At 43.7% G+C, this 24,408-nt stretch overlaps 1 protein-coding gene across 2 annotated transcripts in view; it reads right to left on the bottom strand.

Annotated features, from left to right (window-relative positions):
- The window catches only part of CCDC57 (coiled-coil domain containing 57), a 147,189-nt gene that overhangs the window by 36,223 nt on the left and 86,558 nt on the right, over nucleotides 1-24,408 (bottom strand). For both annotated transcript variants that reach the window (XM_038372374.2, XM_043497587.1), the window contains 4 exons: nucleotides 15,071-15,299; nucleotides 13,112-13,248; nucleotides 4,282-4,416; nucleotides 3,648-3,867 (listed from right to left, as the gene is read on the bottom strand). In XM_038372374.2, coding sequence (XP_038228302.1) covers nucleotides 3,648-3,867; nucleotides 4,282-4,416; nucleotides 13,112-13,248; nucleotides 15,071-15,299 — 721 coding nt within the window. The remainder of the gene's footprint in view (nucleotides 1-3,647; nucleotides 3,868-4,281; nucleotides 4,417-13,111; nucleotides 13,249-15,070; nucleotides 15,300-24,408) is intronic.

Genomic DNA, 24,408 nt, shown 5'->3' with positions numbered 1-24,408 from the left:
CAGTTCTGATAGCCACTCTTCAAGAAGGATGTGGAAATACTACAGAGAGTTCAACATAAGGCCATAAAAATGATCCAGGGACTGAAAAAACAAGCCTTAAAATGTGAGGTTTAGTGAGCTCAGCTTATCCAAGATACAGCTGAGAGGTGACTCAATCACTGCTCATAGGCACTTGCAGCTAGAAAAACAGACATCTGATGGGGAGGGGGGCCTTTCCAACATTGCTGACAAAGGCATAACAGGATCCAATGGCTGGAAATTGAATTTAGATAAATTCAACATTGAAATAAGAATTTCCTAGCAGTGAGGGTGATTAAACATTGGAACAGCTTACTGGGAGAGATGGTGGATTCACCATCGCTTAGAGTCTTTATGAAGAAAATATACTTTAATCAAGCTTCTAAGAGAAATTCTATGGCCTATGTATGCAAGGGGGCAGGGATGGGTGGTCATAATGGTCCCTTCTGATTTTGGAATCTGTGACTGGATCTCCCCTAGTCATCCCCTTCCTTCAAGGCCATGGGGAGGACAGGTTTGCCTGCATCACTCTCAATAGGCTCATAACACTTGCAGTTCTATAATCAAATCTCATACTTCAGGGCTTCAGCCAGTTGCCTGCAGGGATCTGGAAGGAATTTTTTTTTGCTGATGCATAATTGGCTTAAATGTAATCTGTTTTCAGTTTTGCCTTCCTCTGAAGCATCAGAGATTGGCTACAGCTGGAGATGGGACACCAAGCAGTGGACCAGTGGCCTGAGAAGTTACAGAGGATCTTCTTTCTAGATGCATGGCTGGTAGTTAGTTTCTTCAAACCTGAAGAAGAGTCTGTGTAAGCTCGAAAGCTTGTTTGTCTCACCAACATAAGTTGGTCCAATAAAATATATGACCTCACACACTTTGTCTTGCTCATATGCTCAGGATCATACTGATTACCAGATCTGGGGTCAGGAAGGAATTTTCCCTTAGGTCAGAAAGGCTGGGGCCTTGAGGATTTTTCACCTTCTTCTGCAGAAAGGGGCATGGTTCATCTGCTGGGATCATCTCAATCAATTCAGTGCCACTGCAAGGACCTTGGTTATTGGTTCCAGCTTGGTTTCTCCTGTTCTCAGGATGTTCTCTCACATAGTTAAGTCTTCTGAGGGCTGAAATGTTTTGGTCTAACCAAAGTCTTTGCCTTTTATATAGGGGGTATCTAGATGAAATGCACTGGCCTATAATGTACAGGAGTTCAGCCAAGATGATCTAATGGACCTTTCTGGCCTTAAACCCTATGCAACATTAATCCACAGTGCCCCAGAATTACAGAGATTTCTTTAAATCTATGCCAATAAATTGTTAGCATAGGAGGATTATGGAGAGGCAGTGTGGTCCAGTGGACAGGGTACTGGGCTGGAAGTCAGGAGACACGGGTGTTATTCCCAGCTCTGCTACTGACCTGTTGTGTAACCTTGGCCATTTTGCATTAGCTCTTTGTGCCTATATTTCTCCTTCCACCCTTTGTTTTGTTTTTTTCTAGTTAAACTGTAGCATTTTTCAGGCAGGGACTGTTCCTTAATATATGTTTGTATGGTAACTTGCACAATGGGGCCCTGATCTCATCTGCGGTCTCTGTTACCATAATACAAATAAATAATATTAAGGGAGCGTATACCTGCCACAAAGTAATAGCTTTGTAAGGACTGACCAAGTTACAGTGCTGCTCCAACAGCAGCAGGACAGTATATTAATCGTTCAGTTATTGAGGACTCATTTTTATATCTTCTCCTAATAAAGTTCTGCTATAAAGTTGAGTGGTATTTGTATTCCTCTAGTTAATCATTTTATTAAGAGGGGAACAGCATTCTTAATGAGGATGATAATATTGGGGAGAAGTGTTAGTGTTCCTCTTAACAGTTTGTTTTTCCCCAGCAGCAATATTCAAAGTAATTCTTGGAACATCTATGACAGCTGGGTTTATGGATAATTAAGTGACTAACTTTAGGACCATTCTCATATAGTAAAAAGAAAAGGAGTACTTGTGGCACCTTAGAGACTAACAAATTTATTTGAGCATAAAGCTTTCGTGAGCTACAGCTCACTTCATTGGATGCATTCAGTGGAAAATACAGTGAGGAGATTTATATACATAGAGAACATGTAACAATGGGTATTACCATACACACTAATGAGAGTGATCACTTAAGAGGAACTATTACCAGCAGGAGAGTGGGGGCGGGAGGGCGCGGCGGCGGGAGAAAAACCTGGACACTATGGTGCTAATAAGCGACGGTCACATAAACACAACCGTATATCGGAAACCTATTGACCGCTATTCCTACCTACATGCCTCCAGCTTTCACCTAGACCACACCACATCACACCACACCACACGATCTATTGTCTATAGCTAAGCTCTACAATACAACCGCATTTGCTCCAACCCCTCAGGCAGAGACAAACACCTACAAGATCTCTATCAAGCATTCTTACAACTACAATACCTACCTGCTGAAGTGAAGAAACAGACTGACAGAACCAGGAGAGTACCCAGAAATCACCTACTACAGGACAGGCCCAACAAAGAATATATCAGAACGCCACTAGCCATCACCTTCAGCCCCCAACTAAAACCTCTCCAATGCATCATCAGGGATCTACAACCTATCCTGAAGGACGACCCATCACTCTCACAGATCTTGGGAGACAGGCCAGTCCTTGCTTTCAGACAGCCCCCCAACCTGAAGCAAATACTCACTGGCAACCACACAACAGAACCATAACCCAGGAACCTATCCTTGCAACAAAGCCCGTTGCCAACTCTGTCCACATTTCTTTCAGGGGACACCATCATAGGGCCTAATCACATCAGCCACACTATCAGAGGCTCATTCACCTGCATATCTACCAATGTGATATATGCCATCATGTGCCAGCAATGCCCCTCTGCCATGTACATTGGTCAAACTGGACAGTCTCTACGTAAAAGAATAAATGGACACAAATCAGACGTCAATAATTAAAGCATTCAAAAACCAGTCGGAGAACACTTCACTCTCTCTGGTCACTCGATTACAGACCTACAAAAAAAAAAAAAAAAAAAAACTTCAAAACCAGACTCCAATGAGAGACTGCTGAATTGGAATTAATTCGCAAACTGGATACAATTAACTTAGGCTTGAATAGAGACTGGGACCGGATGGGTCATTACACAAAGGAAAACTATTTCCCCATGCTTATTCCTCCCCCCCACCCCACAGTGTTCCTCAGACATTCTTGTCAACGGCTGGAAATGACCCACCTTGATCATCACTACAAAAGGTTCCCCCCCCACCACCACTCTCCTGCTAGTAATAGCTCATCTTAAGTGATCACTCTCATTACAGTGTGTATGGTAACACCCATTGTTTCATGTTCTCCATGTATATAAATCTCCCCACTGTATTTTCCACTGAATGCATCCGATGAAGTGAGCTGTAGCTCACGAAAGCTTATGCTCAAATAAATTTGTTAGTCTAAGGTGCCACAAGTACTCCTTTTCTTTTTGCGAATACAGACTAACACGGCTGCTACTCTGAAACCTCTCATATAGTAAAATCAGTATAAACGGAGAGAATCTACCATTGTACCTTCACTCCTCATACTGTGAATTCTTTCGTAGTCATGCTTACCTTGATCTATGTTGCTTTGAGGGCTGAGAATAGAAGGGCTTGATCCCATATCTAGAATCTTCCAAATATCCTGGAGAGAGCTGTGTACTCCAGATGATGACATCCAGGCCTGTTGGGACTGGCTTTCCCTACTGAGTTGCTGTGATTGGTTTGTTTCTGAGGATGTACTTTCCATTTGTTGCCCTGGACTGCAATTTCTTACAGAAGATTCCAGTTGAACCTGTGAGAATCAGCACATCCCCTTAAGAGGATATCTACTCTTCAGATGGATGACACCTGGAAATTGGTTTAATCAAAAGATGGCAGGGGGACGGGAGAGGGTCAGGACTGGGAGCTTCTCAATGAGATAGCTAGATGGTTTCAGCAGCTGGGAGACAAACTGTTATTATTTCTAATTTAGACAGGGCATAAGGGGAAAGAGAATGAAGTTGGAACACGGACAGTGTGGTTGGGATACAACTGGTTTAAAATATGTTTTATAAAATAAAGCTGTATTATAAATACTATTTTGCACTTAATGAATAAGTAAAGTAATGAATTTTCAATATCTTATAGAAAATGAGTATTAGTTATATAGAACTAAAGCACATGGTTAAAAGTAGATCACATTAGTAAAAAAATTCTTGTACTGTACCTGAATCTGGGGTAATTCTGCTCTCTCACCACAGGTACTTGGAACATTTTCATCACTTAAGCTCTCTATTGAGCTAGGAAAGGCAATCATAGAAGTCACTCTTGAGAAACGTTGTCGCTGTGCATACTGGAGCTCCTGTTATGAAAAGAAGCCAGCCCAAATTATTGCACATTTCATTTAACACAGGCATCTACAGATAACCTGCAATGTGCATCCGGAGCCTCTGCAAAGACAGTATTTACAGGTCAGTTTCTTGTGTATTACTGTAAGCACGAGACACATAAAATAGAGATATTGTGAAGTAGGAAATTAAACTATGTTATATACCAGAAGATCAGTATTGCTATGACGGGGTAGTTTTCCCTGCACACGCAGTAGCATATAGTGGTCAGCCCACCCTGCTACATGACATGGACCTGTAAAGGTTTGAAATGTTCCATATAAGGATCTAAGGGGGATATAGATAAAAAGAAAGCTGTACCAGGAATGAATGGTGCCTGGGATGAAATCCCATCATTGTATCTTTAGGGGCCTGGAGCCAGGAGCCTTGCAAAGAGGGTGTGGCCAGGTTCCCCTCACACCCAGTCAATTGGGAATGAGCCAGATCTGAGATGGGGGACTAGCATGTATATAAAAAGAAAAGGAGTACTTGTGGCACCTTAGAGACTAACAAATTTATTTGAGCATAAGCTTTCGTGAGCTACAGCTCACTTCATTGGATACATTCGGTGGAAAATACAGTGGGGAGATTTATATATACACACACACACACACACACACACACACAGAACATGAAACAATGGGGTTTTATCAGACACACTGTAAGGAGAGTGATCACTTAAGATGAGCTATTACCAGCAGGAGAGTGGTGGTGGTGGGGGGGGCAGGTGTGGGAGAAAACCTTTTGTAGTGATGATCAAGGTGGGTCATTTCCAGCCGTTGACAAGAACATCTGAGGAACAGTGGGGGGGAGAAATAACATGGGGAAATAGTTTTCCTTTGTGTAATGACCCATCCGGTCCCAGTCTCTATTCAAGCCTAAGTTAATTGTATCCAGTTTGCTGAATTGGAATTAATTTGCAGTCTCTTGCTGGAGTCTGTTTTTGAAGTTTTTTTTGTTGAAGGATAGCCACTCGAGTGACCAGAGAGAGTGAAGTGTTCTCTGACTGGTTTTTGAATGTTACATTGGTCAAAATGGACAGTCTCTACGTAAAAGAATAAATGGACACAAATCAGACATCAAGAATTATAACATTCAAAAACCAGTCAGAGAACACTTCAATCTCTCCGGTCACTCGATTACAGACCTGAGAGTGGCTATCCTTCAACAAAAAAAACTTCAAAAGCAAACTCCAATGAGAGACTGATGAATTGGAATTAATTCGCAAACTGGATACAATTAATTACCTTGATTATCACCATAAAAGGTTTTCCTCTTCCCTCCCCCTCCTGCTGGTAATAGCTCATCTTAAGTGATCACTCTCCTTACAGTGTGTATGATAAAACCCATTGTTTCATGTTCTCTGTGTGTGTATATAAATCTACCCACCGTATTTTCCACCAAATGCATCCGATGAAGTGAGCTGTAGCTCACGAAAGCTTATGCTCAAATAAATTTGTTAGTCTCTAAGGCGCCACAAGTACTCTTTTTCTTTTTGCAAATACAGACTAACACGGCTGCTACTCTGAAAACTAGCATACATGTTAGCTATTCCCTCATAACAGGGCAGAAACCAGGAAGAGAGAGCTGCCTGCTGGATCCTCTTAGCCTGAAGATTAATTGAGGAAAAAGGAGCCAGCTGAGGAAGCAGCTGGCTAAAACTTTTCAGCTGGCTAAATTATAACCCAGTCCCAAGGAGGAGAGCTGAGCACTCCTATTTAAGTAGAGAGGTAATAACTTTCTGAATTAGCATGAACAGCTGACCAGGACTTTTCTAGGGATCCAGTGCTGGGTCACCTGGGGCAACGAACAAGCAAGTCATCCTTTGTAGAAAAATGTAATAAATCAGATCCCAGGAAGGAGGTACAGGTTTTTGATTGAAAGAACCCAAGGGGGTACTGAGTGCAATGCACTAGTAGGGCCCCAAGGGGGTGTGCTCAAGATGCCCACCCTTTGACAATGGCCAAAACTCCACTCCTAATAATTCCTCCCAAACTCTTTCCACAACCTCCAGGGGTGCTGGCACAATTTTTACAGTTGGGGAAAGCGGGGTGTGTGTGTGTGTGCGCGCGCGCGCTGAGAGACATTGAACCAAACTGTAAACCCTGTATATAATGGAAACCACTTCAAGCCACAGGGTATAGCAGCACCCCCAGCACCCCTACTTCCAGCAGCTCTGCAAAAAGAGCTTGGTGCCAGCGAGCACTTTGCACCAATGCCAAAGTACTCAGTGGTGAATCAGAGCGGCTTGGTTCTGAGACTTATCTGAGGGCCGCTTCCATGAGGACAACCTTCAGCCTAATGTCTGTCCTTTTAAGTGCAGGGTCTGAAGTCCAGACAGATCTGGCACTTGTCCCTCACATGAGGTTTCCCCCAAGCACTTTAAGCAGCTGGAGTGCAGCTTACTAACAAGTCATAGGTTTGCAACAGCTCTGCCAACCATGATTTTGAAGCTATGACAATTCCCTTTGATTGTTACTGGAAAAGCATATGGCTGTTGGTGGATGGATTGAGAGTAAACTTTGTGCCACTTGCATTCTAGTCTTCCATCTACATCCTTAATCAAACATAGTTTGTCAGTAAACACGACAGAGATCTTTGTTACTTTGAGGGAGGGCATGATAATTTGGGGCCAGAGTGATGAGTGCAGCCATTATGTGACTATATTGTTCTTCCTTGGCTTTGCCCTTGGATGCTTTGCCCTTCTAGGCCAAGCTTAAAACTTGGAATATTTCAGTTTTTTTTTTAGGCAAGTGAGACAGTTTTGTTGCTTTAATTCCCTGGAAGAGTTTTTCTGATTTGGGGAAACTAGAGAGACAAGGTGGGTAAGATAATATCTTTTATGGGATCAACTTCTGTTGGTGAAAGAGACAAACTGTTAAGCTTATAACAGAAGTCTTCCTCAGGATCTGGGAAAGGTACTCAGAGTATCATTGCTAAATACAAGCTGAACAGATTGTTAAGCATAAGTAATTAATGTATGTTGCAAGAGACCATTCAAAGTGAAGTGGGCAGTCAACACCTCTGCAGTCATAAGATAAAGTAGGGTTTGTGGGTTACAGATTGCTGTAATGAGCCATAAATCTATTGTCTTTATTGATTCCATAATTTTTAAGTGTCTAGCAAAGTTATGAATTCAAACTCCTAGGCTCATCTTTTGAAGGTGTTGTGCAGGTTTACTTTGAGGATGAGGACTGAGAGGTCAGATACAGAGTGATCATTTTGTGAAAAATGTTCATCCATGAGTGATATGGTAGTTTTGTTTTATAATTTTTCTGGGTGCATTCATTCAGAGTGTAGCGATTGTCTCTGTGTAAGTGAGAAAGCTTGTCTTTTTAACCTAGGGAAGTTGGTCCAATAAGAGATACTACTTCACCTGCCTTGTCTCTCTAGTATCCTGGGACCAATACAGGCACAACACTGCAAACAATGGGACAACTAGAAGTTCAAACCACTTGAAGGGAAAAGGGGAAGTTTGATTCTGAACTGTGCTAATTTTGGCTCTGATCCAGCAAAGTACTAAAGTACATGGATAACCATATATGTAGTTTAAAGTATAACCCAATTATTTAGTGGTTATTGATTTTCATTTAACAACAATTTACAGAGCTGGGGGTAGTAGAGTTCTAGTCCCAGAATAAGGCACAACAGAATCAAGATCATCAAGCTCAATGTCTGGTTGGGAGCCTTGGTGTACACAATGAAGACACTCAAATAATGTTGGGGTATCTTTATCCTATAGGTTAGTATATTATTAATTTCAATTCATCATCATATATGTCAATGTTGCCAAGGCAAGTCTTCATTTAAGCATTTGCCAACATTTTATCCTAAAATATCCAAGCCTAGTATTGGGTCAATGTTCTTGTGGTTACCCGATATCATTATGCACAGACTCCCCCCTTAAGCATGCTACTCCCCATTTCCCAAAACTCAGGGTAACTGTTGGGCCATTTTTCTATACCAAAGGTCATAGGCCTCAAAGCCTTATGCTAATTATGTCCAATTCTAACTATTTAAACTAATATTTTTACAGGATTCAGGTAGGACCAGATTAATGCAGGGATTTTAGGGGCAGCAGCCCAGGGGGCCTCAGGCTAAGAGGGGGGACGCTGCCCGCTGCTTCTTTTCATCTGGCCCGCAGAAAGTCTGCGTGCTGCGGGGTCAGAAACTGGTCCCCGAGCTTCAGTGACCCGCCCCCCTGGGAGCCACAAGTGCCAACTCACCGATGTGTCCCTGCAGCCCCTAGGCTAGGGGTGTTCAGGGAATCTCTGTGCGCTGCCCCCACCCCCAGTGCCAGCTCCGCAGCTCCCATTAGCTGGGTACTGCAGCCAATGGGAGCTGCAGGGGCAGCGCCTGCAGGCACGGACAGGGTGCACTGCGCAGAGCAGCCTGGCCCCTCTGCCTAGGGGCCAGACATGCCGGCCACCTCGGGGAGCAGAGCAGTGCAGAGCCAAGGCAGACAGGGATCCTGCCTTAGCCCTGCTGCACTGCTGACCAGGAGCCACCTGAGGTAAGCGCCTCCCATCTGGAGCCTGCACTCCGCACCCCCTCCTGCGGCCCAACCCCTTACCCTAGCTGGGAGCCTCCTCCTGCACTCAAACCCCCACCAAGAGCCTGCACCCCAAACCTCCTGCTGCACCCCAACCTCCTGAACCATCCCTGGCCCCACCCCATAGCCCACCCCTCCAGCTGGAGCTGCACCTCCTCCCGCACCCCAATCTCCTGCCCCAGACCTAAGCCCACTCCCTCACTCCAAATCTTCAGGGACCCACAAAATCTAATAGCCCCAGGCCCAGAGGAGAGTTAATCTGGTTCTGGACACAAGCCTGTAGATTCCTTGCGTCACTGCTAAGTAACATAAAATGGAAAAGCTAGCCCTATGGGCTGCAAGCCCCGCTGGCTGTTTGAGCTACACAAGTAACACAAATGCTTAAGTACTTGACTGGATTGGGGCCTTGTTATCCAAGAAAGCAAAATACATTTGATGAAAGAAGCTAAAAGCAAATATTCTCACCCTCATCAACAGTTATATAGAGACAGCTGAAATTTCAAATGACAAAGGATTCATAAAAAGCAAAGGAGTACTTGTGGCACCTTAGAGACTAACAAATTTATTAGAGCATAAGCTTTCATAGACAGATTACAAGGCCAGAAGGGATCACTGTGATAGTCTAGTCTGACCTCCTGCATAATATAGGCCATAGAACTTCCCTGAAATAATTCCTGTTTGAATTCAAGCTAATCTTTTAGATAAACATCCACTCTTGATTTAAAAATTGCTAGTGATGTTCCAATGGTTAATAACCCTCATTTTTAAAAAAAAAAATTTCCCCATCAAACTTTAGCTTTAACTTCCAGCTATTGGATCTTGTTGTACCTTTCTCTTCTAGAATGAAGAGCCTATGATCAAATACTTGTTCCCCATTAATATAATTATAAACTGATCAAGTCACCCCTTAACATTCTCTTTATTAACCAAAAGAGATTGAGCTCTTTAAGTCTATCATTATAAAGCAAGTTTTCTAATTCTTTAATCATTCTCAGGGGTCTTCTCTGAATCCTCTCCAATTTTTCAACATCATCCCTGAATTGTGGGCACCAGAACTGGACATAGTATTCCAGTAGCAGTTGGATCAGTGACAAATACAGGACAACAGAAGAGGTAGGATGTGCAAAGCTTGTGACTTTAAATGAAATACACATCAGTTTAATGACTAAAGCTGCCAGGATCACAAAGGAGATGAGAGATGAAGCATCATTCATATATTGATTAGACCTTGACAATCTTTTGAGGATGAGAAAAATCACAAGACTGATGGCCCATCAGACACGATTTTAAAAAGGATATCAGTTGTAGCTTTCTCTTTGAGCCAAAGAACCAGTCAGACAAGACTGGAAAAAACAAAGTCACTGCTATGCTATTTGATTCATGTGGCTAGTCAATAAGTAGGCCAAATTCCAATTTTTTCAGTGGAAAAAATGGTTCTTCTCTGAAAAGTAGTTACAAAGTGACTGTAGCAGAGCAGGACTCACCCCTGCAGCACCTCCTGCTGGTTGACCAGGGAATTAGTGTTTCCAGCCTCCAGAGCATCCTCTGCAGGCTAGTATGCTGCTTGCTGCAGGGTCCTGAGTCCCTCCCAGACCCCAGTGCCCCTTTCACACCAGGGTGCTGCCCCCTGGTATTATCCCCACAGATCTGGGTCTCCCCCCAGGGAACCCCCACTCTCTATCCCCACCTCTCCTCAGTCTTTGGCTACTGCCAGTCACCATCTAGCCCCCAATCCATGGGGCAGACTGCAGTATAATTGCCACTCACCATCAGCAACAAGGGTCTGGACCTGCTGCTTCTGTCTACCCTTGGGCTGCCCTCTGCAACCCCAGTACCTTTTCCTAGGTCTTCATCAAGGCCTGCAGCCTGGGGGTTTCTCAGGCCAGAGCTCCCCAGCTCCTCTGACCTTTCCCCTGCCTTGCTCCACTTTAGGTATCCTGCTCAGCTCCTAGCAGTCAGGCCCCTCCTCTTATAAGGGCCAGCTGGGCCCTTATTCAGCCAGCCATGGTCAGCTACCCACTCAGCTTCCCCAGCCGTTCTTAATCTCTCTTACCCTGCTGCAGCCTTCTCCAGGGCTGCTTTCACCCTTCCAGGGCTGGAGCAGGGTGATCACTCCACTACAGTGACACTGTAGGATTCCTAACTTTAAAATTAATCTTAAACTGTCACATAGTAGTGCAGGACCCATTGTTGGGAAAAAAAATTAAGGAATTTTTTTAAAATATCAAGACTTTTGCATTTTCAAAAATAATCCAGTTTTGGAAATTTAACTGCAAAATGTCCCTTAAACACAAAAAATAATGATTTTATCATTTTGATTTCGTACAGAAACAAATTAATTTTCATTTTGCATTTGCATTTTAAAATATGAAAAATGTTGCATTTTGGATTTTTTTCATATAAAAATATACATTTTCTGTATTTTTTTCTGCAAAATTATATCTCTTAGACATAAAAATGGCCCAAATCTAATTGTCAATTTAGGTCATTTTCACACAGTTGTATGTATGATGCTCAGTGGCATTAACAAGGGCCGTGGTCCTCCAGGATACATTGTGCAGGCAGACACCTGCACCCTGATGAACAACACTGACTTCATAGTGGTCCACACAGGTGGATGTACAATGTGGCCAAGTTAACATTGCTGTGAGATTCTTAAATTATATTGTAAGTTTTTATTCTGGTTTGGTTTGGTTTTTTTTAAAGGGAAAAAAAGAAAAACCACACAGGCGCTTACTTCCTGGCAGCAAGGTAATGCCCCAGTGCACATTCCTTTAAATACATCATTTATAAAGATTCACGGAAAAAAGTGTGCACTTATTTCAGAGTAGCAGCTGTGCTAGTCTGTATTCGCAAAAAGAAAAAGAGTACTTGTGGCACCTTAGAGACTAACAAATTTATTTGAGCATAAGCTTTCGTGAGCTACAGCTCACTTCATTGGATGAAATGCATCCGATGAAGTGAGCTGTAGCTCACGAAAGCTTATGCTCAAGTGTGCTCTTAGCATCACTTGAGCACTATTTGCAAAAAGCACATGGGTGCTTTCAAGGAATCATCCAGGGAGTAACTTGAGGACCCATTCTTCACTGAAAGAAGAGAAACAAGTATTAGCCACCCTCCTCAGCCAAAGTAGACACAACCCAGGAGGTACATACCTATGGACTCACCCCTCATCAAGGAAGCCTAGTAACAACTTGTGAAATAGCTTCCTAGTCAGCTACTTCAAATTTTCTGGACTCTGGGGGATTTACTTTATTCTGGTGAGTAAAAGTCAAGAAGTGGTCAGGAAATTTGAATTGTGTGTGTGATCTAAAGATCACAAATTAAAAAAAACATACCACTAAGGAGAAAATAAGAACGCTGTAGGGCTAGCTAGAGGATAGAAGGGTTCAGGCTAAGAGGTAGCAATCAGAATTTGCATTCTGTCTGGTATCTTTTAAGTGGGCAAGTGACAACACGTTTTGTGTTAAAACACAAGTGAGCAGAATCCACCACAGTGAAGCCAGCATGATTAAGATGGTGCTGGATAAGAGTAATACAGGACATGTAATTTTTTTAGGCTGAGAGGGCAGGATTTACAGTGCAGTTTTATTCTAGAAAAGTGACATGATAAGAAGAGCTTTGAGAGATTCCACACTTGTTATTTCTCAGTGATTATCCATCAAATTCATGCAGTTTACAAGTAGAAACTATTTTTTTCGAACTGCCAACACTGCAAACTCAGACTGGAAACTGAAAGTGACACTAGGTTCTTTTTGGCTTTGATATCACCAATAATAAAGGTTAAATGGACCACAAGTGTCATTTTAAACCTAAATTTCTTCAAGACAGACATACTCCTCATTTAGGACTGAAATTTTAATATAGTAACATAGAAATGAATCTGAAAGTTTCTTAGGTGAAAAACATTTCCCTTCCTCTCTAGGTTTAGTTAACTCAAAGTCAGCCAAATGGAGTTCTCACAATGATCCAAAAATGCTTCTCGGCTGAGATCTAGCATGAGAAATTTCAATCCAAGAAGATTCTGGGGAAAGTTATATGCAACTGAAAAAACGGGTTTAGCACACTGTCTCAATAATCTGGTCAAAAACCTAGTTTTATGGAGGATATATCTTTACCCGTGTTGTAAGCTGGTACTGTAGATGCTCTAAAGCTGAGAGTTGATGCTGTGCTTCATTGGCAAGCTCTTTAGGATACAGAGCACCATAGACAGTATGAACAGGGCACTGTTTAGAGCTAATGCAATGCTGAAGTCCTAAAAAGGAGAGAAAATAAATTATGAAGAGGGAATTTTCTATTGTCACTCTTAACAAAAAGAAAATTTCCCCTTCATTTAGTTACAGAACATGTCAGTCTCTCATTGGATAGGGATACAAAGCCATGTCAGAACTGGACTAGAAATATCTTTTCCTACTGGTGATTTTTTTCAACCCTTTTTCCAGTAGAATTAAAATCTCTACAATGAAATTCTCTCACATGACCTCAAAATTCATCTTAAGTTTATTTGATGATAAGGTTATTCTGCTTTCTTCTCCTCTTCCATGAGAATCAAACAATGAGTCCATGAGACGAATAACCTCTTTATAAATACAAAAACAAATTTTCACACTTATGCAAAGTCCACACTGACACTTTAGCACTAGGTTGGTCTTTACTGAATATCTCCATATCCAAGAGTTACTGACTGGCAAACTCTTTGTCATGTTTTAGCCCAGCACCTTCTGCATTAGGGACAAACTTGCTCTCAACCACTAGCACAGGGGTGGGAAAAATATGGCCTGTGGGCCGGATCCAGCCCGTGAGCCATTTTAAGCTGGCCTGCAAGCTCCCGCTGGGGAATGGGGTCTGGGGCTTGGCTCTCTCTGGCAATCCAGACGGGGAGCAGGGTTGGGTGCTGCTCCTTGCAGTTCCCGGAAGCTGCTGCATGGTCCCCCTCTGGCTCCTACGTGCTCCAATGGTCCCGCTCCAATGGCCCCCTCTGGTGCTCCAACAGGAGCTGCAGGAGCAGTGCCTGCAGACCGGGCAGCATGCAGAGCCACCTGGCTGTGCCTCCACGTAGGAGCCAGAGAAGGGACATGACGCTGCTTCCGGGAGTTGCTTGAGGTAAGCATTGCTCAGAGCCTGCACCCCTGAGCCTCCCCCCACACCCCAACTCCCTGCAGCCCTGATCCCCCTCCCACCCTCCAAACCCCTCAATCCTAGCCTGGAGCACCCTCCTGCACCTGAAACCCCTCATCCCCAGCCCCACTCCAGAGCCCACACCCCTAGCTGGGGCCTGCACCCCTTCCCATACCCCAACCCCCTGCCCCAGCAATGATCCCCCTCCTGCCCTCCAAACCCCTCGATCCCAGCCCGGAACATCCTCCTGCACCCCAAACCCCTCATCCCCACCCCACTCCAGAGTTCACACCCCCCAGCTGAAGCCCTCATTCTCCCCCGCCCATACCCGACTCCCCCACCCCAGCCCGGAGCCTCCTCCTGCACCATGAACTCCTAATTTCTGGCCCCACCTCAGAGCCCACACCCCCAACCAGAGCCCTCACCCCCTCCCACACTCCAACCCCAATTTTCTGAGTATTCATGACCCACCATACAATTTCTATTCCCAGATGTGGCCCTTGGGCCAAAAAGTTTGCCCACCCCTGCACTAGCACCTAATTCTCACATTAGGAACAGAAATGCACTGTCTCAAGGAGCAGCCTATTCCCTGCACTTTACTTTCACATTAGGCCTTGTCTACACTACAGGGGAAATTCAATCTAAGCTATGCAATTTGAGTTACATGAATAGTGTAACTCAAATCGACGTAGCTTAGATCTACTTACCGCAGGGTCCACACTATGCGATGTCGATGGGAGATGCTCTCCCATCAACTTCCCCTACTCTTCTCGACGGGAGAGCGATCTGCATTGATTTAGCGAGTCTTCACTAGATCCGTTAAATCGACTACCGATGCATCAATCGTCACTTGTTGATCCCCCGGTAAGTGTGGACAAGCCCATCTGGCTCTCTCCGTTTCAAATCCCTGTGATTTACTCTCCCATCAGGAACAAAAGCATTATATAGAATGAATTTACCTTTCTTTGATACTACACCAAGTTCTGCTCGAAGTTTGTTTCCCATTTCAATTAGTTGCTGCTTTTCTTGGCTCAGAACAGAGATCTTTCTCACTGCTTCCTTCAGTTTACTCTGCATCTCCTGTGTGGAGTAATTCATACACTGCTGGGGGCCATTGCCTGACCCCACCCCTGATAATTGTTGTCTGAGATCTACAATCTCTTCTTGAAGCCCTTTAATCACTGAACCCTGAAAGGGAAAGAGACAGCATAAAAGTTCCTTTAATTTAAGGATAAGGATAGGATACAAACTATTTTACTTAGAAGTTGGTTGTCCCTGCCCACCAAAAAAACAACAACAACTAAACAAAACAGTTGAATAGTAACACTTTCAACTGGAGCCAATACTGGAGCCCATTTTTAGTATTTCCATTAGCAACGTAGACTACAGTGTAAATTCAACCAGGGCCCAAATCATCATCTTTTGACCCCTTTTGCTTTGGGGGTTACAGAGGCCTGGGTCTGCCACAGGGTCTTAGTGGTCTCTTGTATTGGTTTAATAAGGGGGAGCGCTACCCTGGTGGGGACCGTGGGGGTAAGATGTCCACCGTAGGGTCTGAGACCTCAGTAACCTCCTCCATCTGGAGCCCCAGATTCTGGGACACTCTTCTGAGGAGCTCCTGGTGGGCTCTACTATCAGCTGGGGCAGGCGCCAAGGATGTTCCTGCTACTACCTCATTGGGTGAAGAAGAGGAGGAGACTTGGGCTAGTAAAGGACCTTCCTGTCTGTCTGGCTTCCCGGACTCAATGCACGTCCAATCGTTGGTATCCGCGCCCATCTTGGTGCCAACCACTGGGCCATCTGCGGTGCTGACTGCAGATCCAGTAGCGGTGCTGACGTCAGCACCATGAGAGAGCTCTCTAGCCTGGGACGGGACTCATCCAACTGGGGCGACTGAAAGAGATTGCCGTGAAAAGGACACCTGGGATTGGTGGTACGCTCATGGGGTCCAAAAGGGCCACTGCGCTGGCCACGGCATGGGTGGGAAGGATTGTCCCATTTCCGACCTCTGAAGATGCTACTCTGCTCGGTGCTGGCTCTTTCTAGATATATAAGACTCTGCTTCTGACTCTGACGCTGAGGAGTCCAAGTGCGGAGACCATGGTGGCGCAGTGCCTGACAGTGCCGGGGATTGGTGCCAGGGGGAGGTGAGTGGTGCTGCAACATCACTGGCTTGCCCCTTGATAGCAGCGGAGGTCTTTGCAGTGCCAGAGGCTTTGGGACTGATGACCTCTTGTGTTGATCAGGAGAATGCAGGCCCATTAGAGCTATGAGGTCTGTGCCTGCCTCAAAGGTCTCTGGCGTGGAGGGGATTTCTAAGTCCTCCACTTGATCCTCTTCCACTGGTGCTGGACTCAATGGACCTCTCTGCAGGCCCAGAGTCAATGGTACTGCATCAGGCACGGACAAGACGGAGTGGCCCGGCATGGGTCGCACTCCGCTAGCTGGCTCATGCTCAGTTATTTGAGCAGGTGAGTGCCCTCTGTCTGTCTTCCTGAGCTTTTTGAGAGGCACCTGCAACTGCGAGCAGTGCTGGGTTTCCGCATGCAAGGAAGTCTTTGGTGCTAGGGAGTGATGATGCTCAGGGTCTCTGACCCCAGAGTCCTTCCTCAGTGCTGCAGCGTCCCTGATTGAAGCTGGTGCACTATGCACTGATGCCGAAGTATCCAGTGCCGGGTCCATGGGGCTCGACTCTGCAGCCACAGGGCTGCCTCCATCAGCAACAGTTTTAGCCTGTGGTCTCTTTCCTTCTTAGTGCAGTGGCAGAATCCTCTGCAAATCTTACACCTATCAATCTGCTGCAATTCCCCCAGGCACTTTTAGCAGGATGTGTGTGGGTCGCTCTTTGACATCAGCTTTTGGCAGACCCTATACGGCTTCATGCCCTGGCCCCGGGCAGAGGAAGGCAACAGGGAAGAGAACCCCAGCTAACAAGGGGAGGGGGTTCAAACATTACACTACACTCTACAAAAACTATTAACTAACTATTGAAACTATTTATAGGTAGGAACTACGAGTACACTAGAGGATTGTTCGAAAACGAGAGAGAAAAGAAGACTCCAACGACCATCACTGACGGTAAGAAGGAACTGGAGAGGCATCAGGTCGTCAGGGCCCTATATGCAGTGCCATCAAGGTGTGACTCCAGGGGGCACCTGAGCCGACCCAACGGGTACTGTTAGGGGAAAAACCTTCTGGCGACTGTGCATGCAGTGTGCACACACCTACTTGGAATCAACAAGAGCAAGCACTCAAAGAACTGACATACAGAAAGAGAGTGATTTTCTCAAGCTTTGCACATAGCATGTGAGTGGGAGAGTTAGGAATAGAACTCAGAAATTCCCTGCTCCTAACACCCATGCCAATTCCATTATTTTGAGATCCCAAAGAAAAGGAATGAGGGAGTGGGATGAGAGAAGACAATGAAAAAGATGAAGGAAAAAATACCCCAAGGGTAGAAGGAAACAGAAAGAACCAGAAAAGGAAGGAGACCCACTGGTATGCAGATGGATGGGTAGATACCTCTTACATGTGGAACTCCTCCTAACCTGGAGCAGTGGATTTCCTCTTTCTCCAAAGAAAACATTTTACCCATAAAGTCTATTACTGTTAGTGTGTCACCCAAGAACTGCTGTTATTTAATTATATGAAATGTAAATCTAATCCAAAAATTACTGCTGTAGCTCTGTGTGTGGAATTCACATCTGCTCACTGTGACATTCTGTATCTTGGGGAACACCCACCACCCCCATGTTCATCCTTATAATATAATTGTGTGGTATATAATGCAAAGTTTGTCAGGTTGGGTGTCTTCAGAAGGCTCATGATGTACTGAGCATTGATGTTATGGTAATGTTATAGGTTGAAATTTCATGTATGTAGTTATGAGGCTGGAAATGTGTCCTTGTGGCTTAAAGCAAGCCCAGACAAAAACTCTCCAGAAGCAGAGGGACAGTTCACACCTCATCAGGACATGTATGGGACAAACCCAGCCCAGCCTCACAGGAACAAAGGACACTGGCCTAGGCAACAACAAAGGACCTGTTGGACTTTCGAGTGAGTCACCCCCCTTTCTTTGGTCAGTTTGGGACAGCGATGAGGTAATGCTCACCTGACTCTGAAGGGGGGGAGGGGAGGCAAAGCCAAGAGGGAAGAAAGAACATGATAAAAGGGAGAGACGTTTGCCTTGCTCTTTCTCTCTCTTCCACCTCCATCTACAGATATCACCATGCAGCGACTGAAGCGTTGATTAAAGGGGAGAGCCTGGCTGAAGGGCAATCAGCAAGCCTGTGGTGAGAAGCATCTAAGTTTGTAAGGGCATTGACAGTGTTAAGATCAGCTTAGAATGCGTTTTGCTTTTATTTCATTTGAGCAAATCCAACTTGTTATGCTTTGACTTATAATCACTTAAAATCTATCTTTATAGTTAATAAAATCTGTTTGTTTATTCTACCTAGAACAGTATGTTTGGTTTGAAGCGTGTCGGAGACTGCCCTTGGGAGAACAGGTCTGGTACATATCAATTTCTTTGTTAAATTAATGAACTCATATAAGCTTGTAGCATCCAGTGGGCATAACTGGACACTGCAAGATGGAGGTTCCTAGGGTTGTGTCTGGGACCGGAGGTATTGGCTAGTGTCATTTGATTGCATAATCCAAGGAGCAGCTTACATGGCAGAGGCTGTGTGTGAACAGCCCAGGAGTGGTGGTTCTCACAGCAGAGCAGGGTAAGGCTGGCTCCCAGTGTCAAGGATTGGAGTGACCTAGCAGATCACCAGTCCAGATAACACCAGAGGGGAATGTCACACTCACCCTGTTCTGTGTGTGTCCAAATAATTGCTACTGTTTGTCTATATGGATTGTAAACTCCTTGAAGCAGAAGCCTCACTGTCTACGCTTTAAATACAGTACTAAGCACAATGTTAGTGATCAATAAATAATAAAAATTAAATAGATGGCTACCGTCAACAAACATTCTTGGTAGATTGTGGGGAACTCTGCCAAACACTGATGAAGTCCAGCACCTCGCCATTGCTCCATACTGGGGATCGCCTGGCGCGTGGAGGCATGGTCACCTGGAAAGATGTGCTTAGAGCACTCCACACCTGGCTGAGCAAACAGGAAGGGGATTTTCAAAATTCCCGGAGAATTTAAAGGGCGGGTCTGATGATTGGTCACCTGAGGGCAGGGCAGTAGAGTTCAAAGTGATGACCAGAGTGGCTAGAACAGGCATTGTGGGACACTTCTGGAGGCCGATTAGAGCACACTAACAGAACAGGGCATCCACACTGGTGCCATGGCGCTCCAGCGGGGGCGCAGCAAACGTTATTCCACTGGCTGAGTTGGAGTACCAGGAGTGCTCTAGCTGCGGAGTCAGAGTGCTCTACGTGCCTTGCCAGTGTGGACGTGTCATGAGTTAGAGCACACTGGGCTGCTTTAATGCACTCTAACTCATAAGTGTAGCCATACCTTTTAAGCCATACCTTAGTCTTTTAAAGCAACTAAACAGGTGAACCAATTTCTAAACATAAAACTGAGGAAAACTGGTATTATTTCAAAGACAACACTGTTTAATATCCCTTGGATACTGAGGGTTCTGAAGAAGAATGAACATCCAAATGTTTCTGTTGATCATACTGAACAGGCTCTGATTATCCCATGCAATATTTGACAATCTCCTTTTTTGGCTGTAAATTATGAAATGTTATCACTCAATCCTAGTAGATTAAAAGGAACATTTACTTTCATACAGCATACTGGTTCTTTGAGATGTTGAGGTCATTATGGATCCCATTGTAAGTGTGTATGCATCCCATGCACACAAGCTCAGAATCTTTTCCCGAGCAATATCTGGAAAGGTTACACATTTGCCCTGTGACTCCTCATGCTCCCCTGCGACTCCTCATGCTCCCTTGCAAGAGCATAAAGGGTGGCGCACCCCCAACCCTCACTCAGTTCCATTGCTACTGGAAGCCATTTCAGCTGAGGAATTCAAGAATGAGGAGGGAGGGCAGGTCATGGGATCCACACTGTCTACAACATCTCAAAGAACCAGTTATTGTAGGGTAAGTAACTGTTCAGTCTTCTTCAAGTATGTGTCAGTGTGGCTCCCACTGTAGGTGACTGGCAAGCAGTATCCTCTTTAGGGTGGCAGGCAAGAGGTGTATCCGCTACATCAGTTGAATAAAGATTGGAATACAGCTCTTTATTTATTTATACAAATAAAGAGTGGGTTGCTCCACAAAGCAGCTTTGCAAATTTCCAATATTGGTATGTTGTGGAAGCACAAAGATACCGCTTGAGCTCTGGTGCACTGAGCTTGAAAGGTCAATGGGAGACGTATATCATACAGCTGATAGCAAAGAGAGCTAAGTGTGGTTCATTTTGAAAGCCTTTAGACTGGCCAGCAATAGCCATAAAAGACATGGGCACATTCTGAAAGGCTTGGTCCTGTCCATATAGTATTGAACAGCCCTGGATGTGACCTTTCTTCTCCCCTTATGTGGAATGTGGCTTTGGAAAAGAATATAGGTAGGCTGAAGGATTGGTCCAAGTGGAATTCCAAAACCACTTATGGATTTTGCACCATGTCTCAGGACCACTTTATCTCAGTGAAATATGTTATATGGGGATTCTGCCATGAGTTCTTGGAGCTCTCCAACTCTTCTGGATGAAGCAATGGAAACCAGGAATACTGTTTTGAGATTAGGATGATGGATGGAGTACTCTGCATCAAAGGGGGACTTCATAAACCTATGAAAGATAGCACTGAGGTCCCATGCTGGAACAGAGTCCTTAACCAATGGGTATGTATGCAAAAGGCCTTAAGGCACTTGGATACCATTAGATGGGAGAAGATGGAAAGTGATTGTATCTGTGGATAATATGCCAATATTGCTGCCAGATGGACCTTAATTGAACTGAAAGAGTCCAGTGTGTTTTAATTGCAGTTAGTCCAGAATCTTTCATACCAAGGCCTGCACTGGCTCTGGGCTGTTTGGGGCCACCCATATCGAGAACCTTTTCCACTTAGCAGAACAGGTTTTCCTTGCGGACAATTTCCTGCTCTAAGATCTCCTGACCATGCAAAGAACAGTCCTTTTCCATGGTGCTCAGTCAGCCAACATCCAGGCCATTAGGTAGTGACTTTAGGATTAGGTGGGAAACCTGGTCTTGATTCTGTGACAATAATTCAGGGGCAATCCAGAAGCTGAGAGTTTAAACCTATCACAAACAGCTTGCTGTGTTTGTTACTGGGACAAAGTTTCTTTGTTGTCCCAAGAAGTCCAGCTCACGTTTACACCCCAAATTATAAACTATACCTTTGTATTGATCATGTGCTTTGTTTTTTCAGTATGTCCTTCACCCCAAATTAGAACCTTTACCTCTTTCTAAACCCTCTTTCTGTATGTCAATAACGTGTCCTGTTCCACTGTAAGCCCTAAAAGATGTGAAATGCTTATACAACCAAAGAATGTACAGACTATGTCCACTAAATTAAAAGGCTATAAGGAATATTTTTTGTTTTCTTTCTATATAATTGTTGCACTAAAGAAGTGGCAAGAACTGTGCAGCACAAGGAGAAAAAGAATATTACATAGAACAGAAAGGGATCTCCTGGGTTATCTGGTATTGAAAGATATAATCACATAACCAGGGTATAACTTTGAAATTTTAAGAGAAATTGCTTAAAAATAGGAGAGGGATGAAATTCCAATTAATAAGGTGCGCTAATCCTGACATGCAATTTTTGAAACTGATTAAACATGAAAACCCTCCAACTCAGAGAAATATGGAATACATTTCTTATACACTATTGCCATCTATTGGATAGCAATGGAAGCAGCAGATAAAATAAGCTGAAATCAGAGTGCCCTGACAATCAGTACCCAATAGAAAATAAGAAGATTGCCCTATGTGGACCCCAGAGCTGAATTAATTTACAAAGAAGCTGCAGAATCCAGAACTGCTACCAACACTCGGACCAGCTGTGTGGATCCAGTTCCAGGGTTAATACGACGAAGATGAAACTATAAGATTTCATTTCAAAGATTGTATTTCTCTTTCTCAAAAAGAAAAGGAGTACTTGTGGCACCTTAGAGACTAACAAATTTATTAGAGCATAAGCTTCCGTGAGCTACAGCTCACTTCATCGGATGCATCGGATGCATTAGCTCACGAAAGCTTATGCTCTAATAAATTTGTTAGTCTCTAAGGTGCCACAAGTACTCCTTTTCTTTTTGCGAATACAGACTAACACGGCTGCTACTATGAAACCTATTTCTCTTTCTGTTCTTGAATATAAATAACTGAAAGTTCTCTTGTTGAGTCCACACTCTTTAGTGAGACCTCATGTTTTGGATTTTAGCTAATTAATGTTACATGTATGCTCTTCTTTGTAAGCCCAAGCAAAGCGGCCTAAGAGAGATTTAAATAACAACTTTCAGCAATTGCTTTTAATATTTTAAACTTGACTTTTCCATATCAAACTATTCAAATAGCAGGACCTCACTCTTAAAAGAGTCTTTAAAATAAACATCCTTACTCCTTGGAACAAAAAATGTGTTAGTGGTGATGATTGATGAGCATTAGAAAATGTAATAAGAAATACTGATAATTTGTATTGATATATCGTATAATGGCCGAGCTTCAATCTTACCCTATGACAATTCCTTAAGAGACTGTATTTGTGTGTTCAGTACACACCTAGAAAATTTGATGTATGTAACCTTGACCTATACGCTGTGTATATACTTAAGTGGTTTTGGATGAATGAATAAACTGTTGATTAAGAACACCAAGTGTCCTGATTTGATAAATACTGTCCAAGGTAAAAATTGACCTGAAAAGAACCTAGAGTTAAAATTAATAAGCTAAGGCCTTTTCTACACTGCCAATTTACAGTTCTGAAACTTTCTCGCTCAGGGGGGTGAAACTTTCTCGCTCAGGGGGCTACACCTACTCGTAGCTACTCTCCTCATTGGGGTGGGTTTTTTACAGCGCTGGGAGAGCTCTCTCCTAGGACTAGTGCCACGGCAGCGCTTTAACATTCATAGTGAAGACATACCCTAATTCTCCCTGAACTCAATAAAAATGAGTTATCCTGATTAAATTCCATCACAATAGTGACCATAAACACGTATCAAATTGGCAAATCGAATCTGTTAGATTTTAGCTTTAAGCTTTTAGCTTTAAAATCTAACTGGCAACTTAGCAAATCCATAAAATTGACCCCCCATTTATACTTACAATTGGAAAATATGTTATATATAAGTATAGCATTGTGACATGTCATTCCATATTCTTTATGAAAATATGCTTATGAAATGAATATGACATAACTGAGATATACTTCATGCAATATGGCTCATGTGAGATATCATTGGAAAGGTTATGATTTACTGAATGTGATTATCCAATCTTTATGCCTGTATCATTTCTGTATCTGAAGTTAGGAATATTGACTATGTATCTGTATTTCAGCTATGCTACTTTGGGTGACGCCCACTGCTAACACTTCAGGTACAACAATGGAAAAGCCAGACAGGGCGACTGGCTCATCAGCGAGGACAATGGACTGTGAAAAGCTTGGCCTTCCTGTAGACGCTCCAAACTGCCACTGCCTCATGGACACTGTGATACTACAGAGTCAGGTGGTCTTGTAACCTGATACTAAAACATTACCTGGGATTTCTTGTAACTTTCTACTGTAAGGGAAGAGGGTCAAGTTTGGGAAACAAAGGATTCCCGCCTTATGTAAATCCTATTTAAGGATGGGGAGGAAGGCAAACTGGACTCCTCTTCTCCATGGCTGTCTGGCCAAGAAGAAAGACTGCAGAAGCCACCTGAAGGGAAGGCAAGGGGGGAGTCCAGACTGAGACAGAGGTCCAGTCTGAAAAGGAATATAACTGGAACTCTGAACCACAGAAACTTTGCAATCTGCCTGCAACAACATCTATGGTGAGAAATACTATTTGTAACCAATTTCTTTAGTGAATCTAGCTTAGTTTGTGTTTTTGATTTCATTTGGTCAGTAATCTGCTTTGTTCTGGTTGTTATCCTTTTTACCACTTAAAATCTGCCTCTTATAGTTAATAAAATTTGTTTTGTTTATTATTAAACCCAGTTTCTGTAATTTCTAACTGGGGGGGACAAGAAGTGTGCACACTTCTCTCCACATTGAGGGAGGGGGTGAATTTCATAAAATCTTTTGAGTTTGTACCCCTTAAAAGGAGTAAGCACCAGAGTGTTGGAGCAAGTCCCTTAAACTGAGTCTTTCCAGAGTGATCTGCCGTTG

Source organism: Dermochelys coriacea, chromosome 14 (genome assembly GCF_009764565.3).
Source record: "Dermochelys coriacea isolate rDerCor1 chromosome 14, rDerCor1.pri.v4, whole genome shotgun sequence".
Classification (NCBI taxonomy): domain Eukaryota; kingdom Metazoa; phylum Chordata; order Testudines; family Dermochelyidae; genus Dermochelys; species Dermochelys coriacea.
This window is presented reverse-complemented; position numbering and strand designations above follow the sequence as displayed.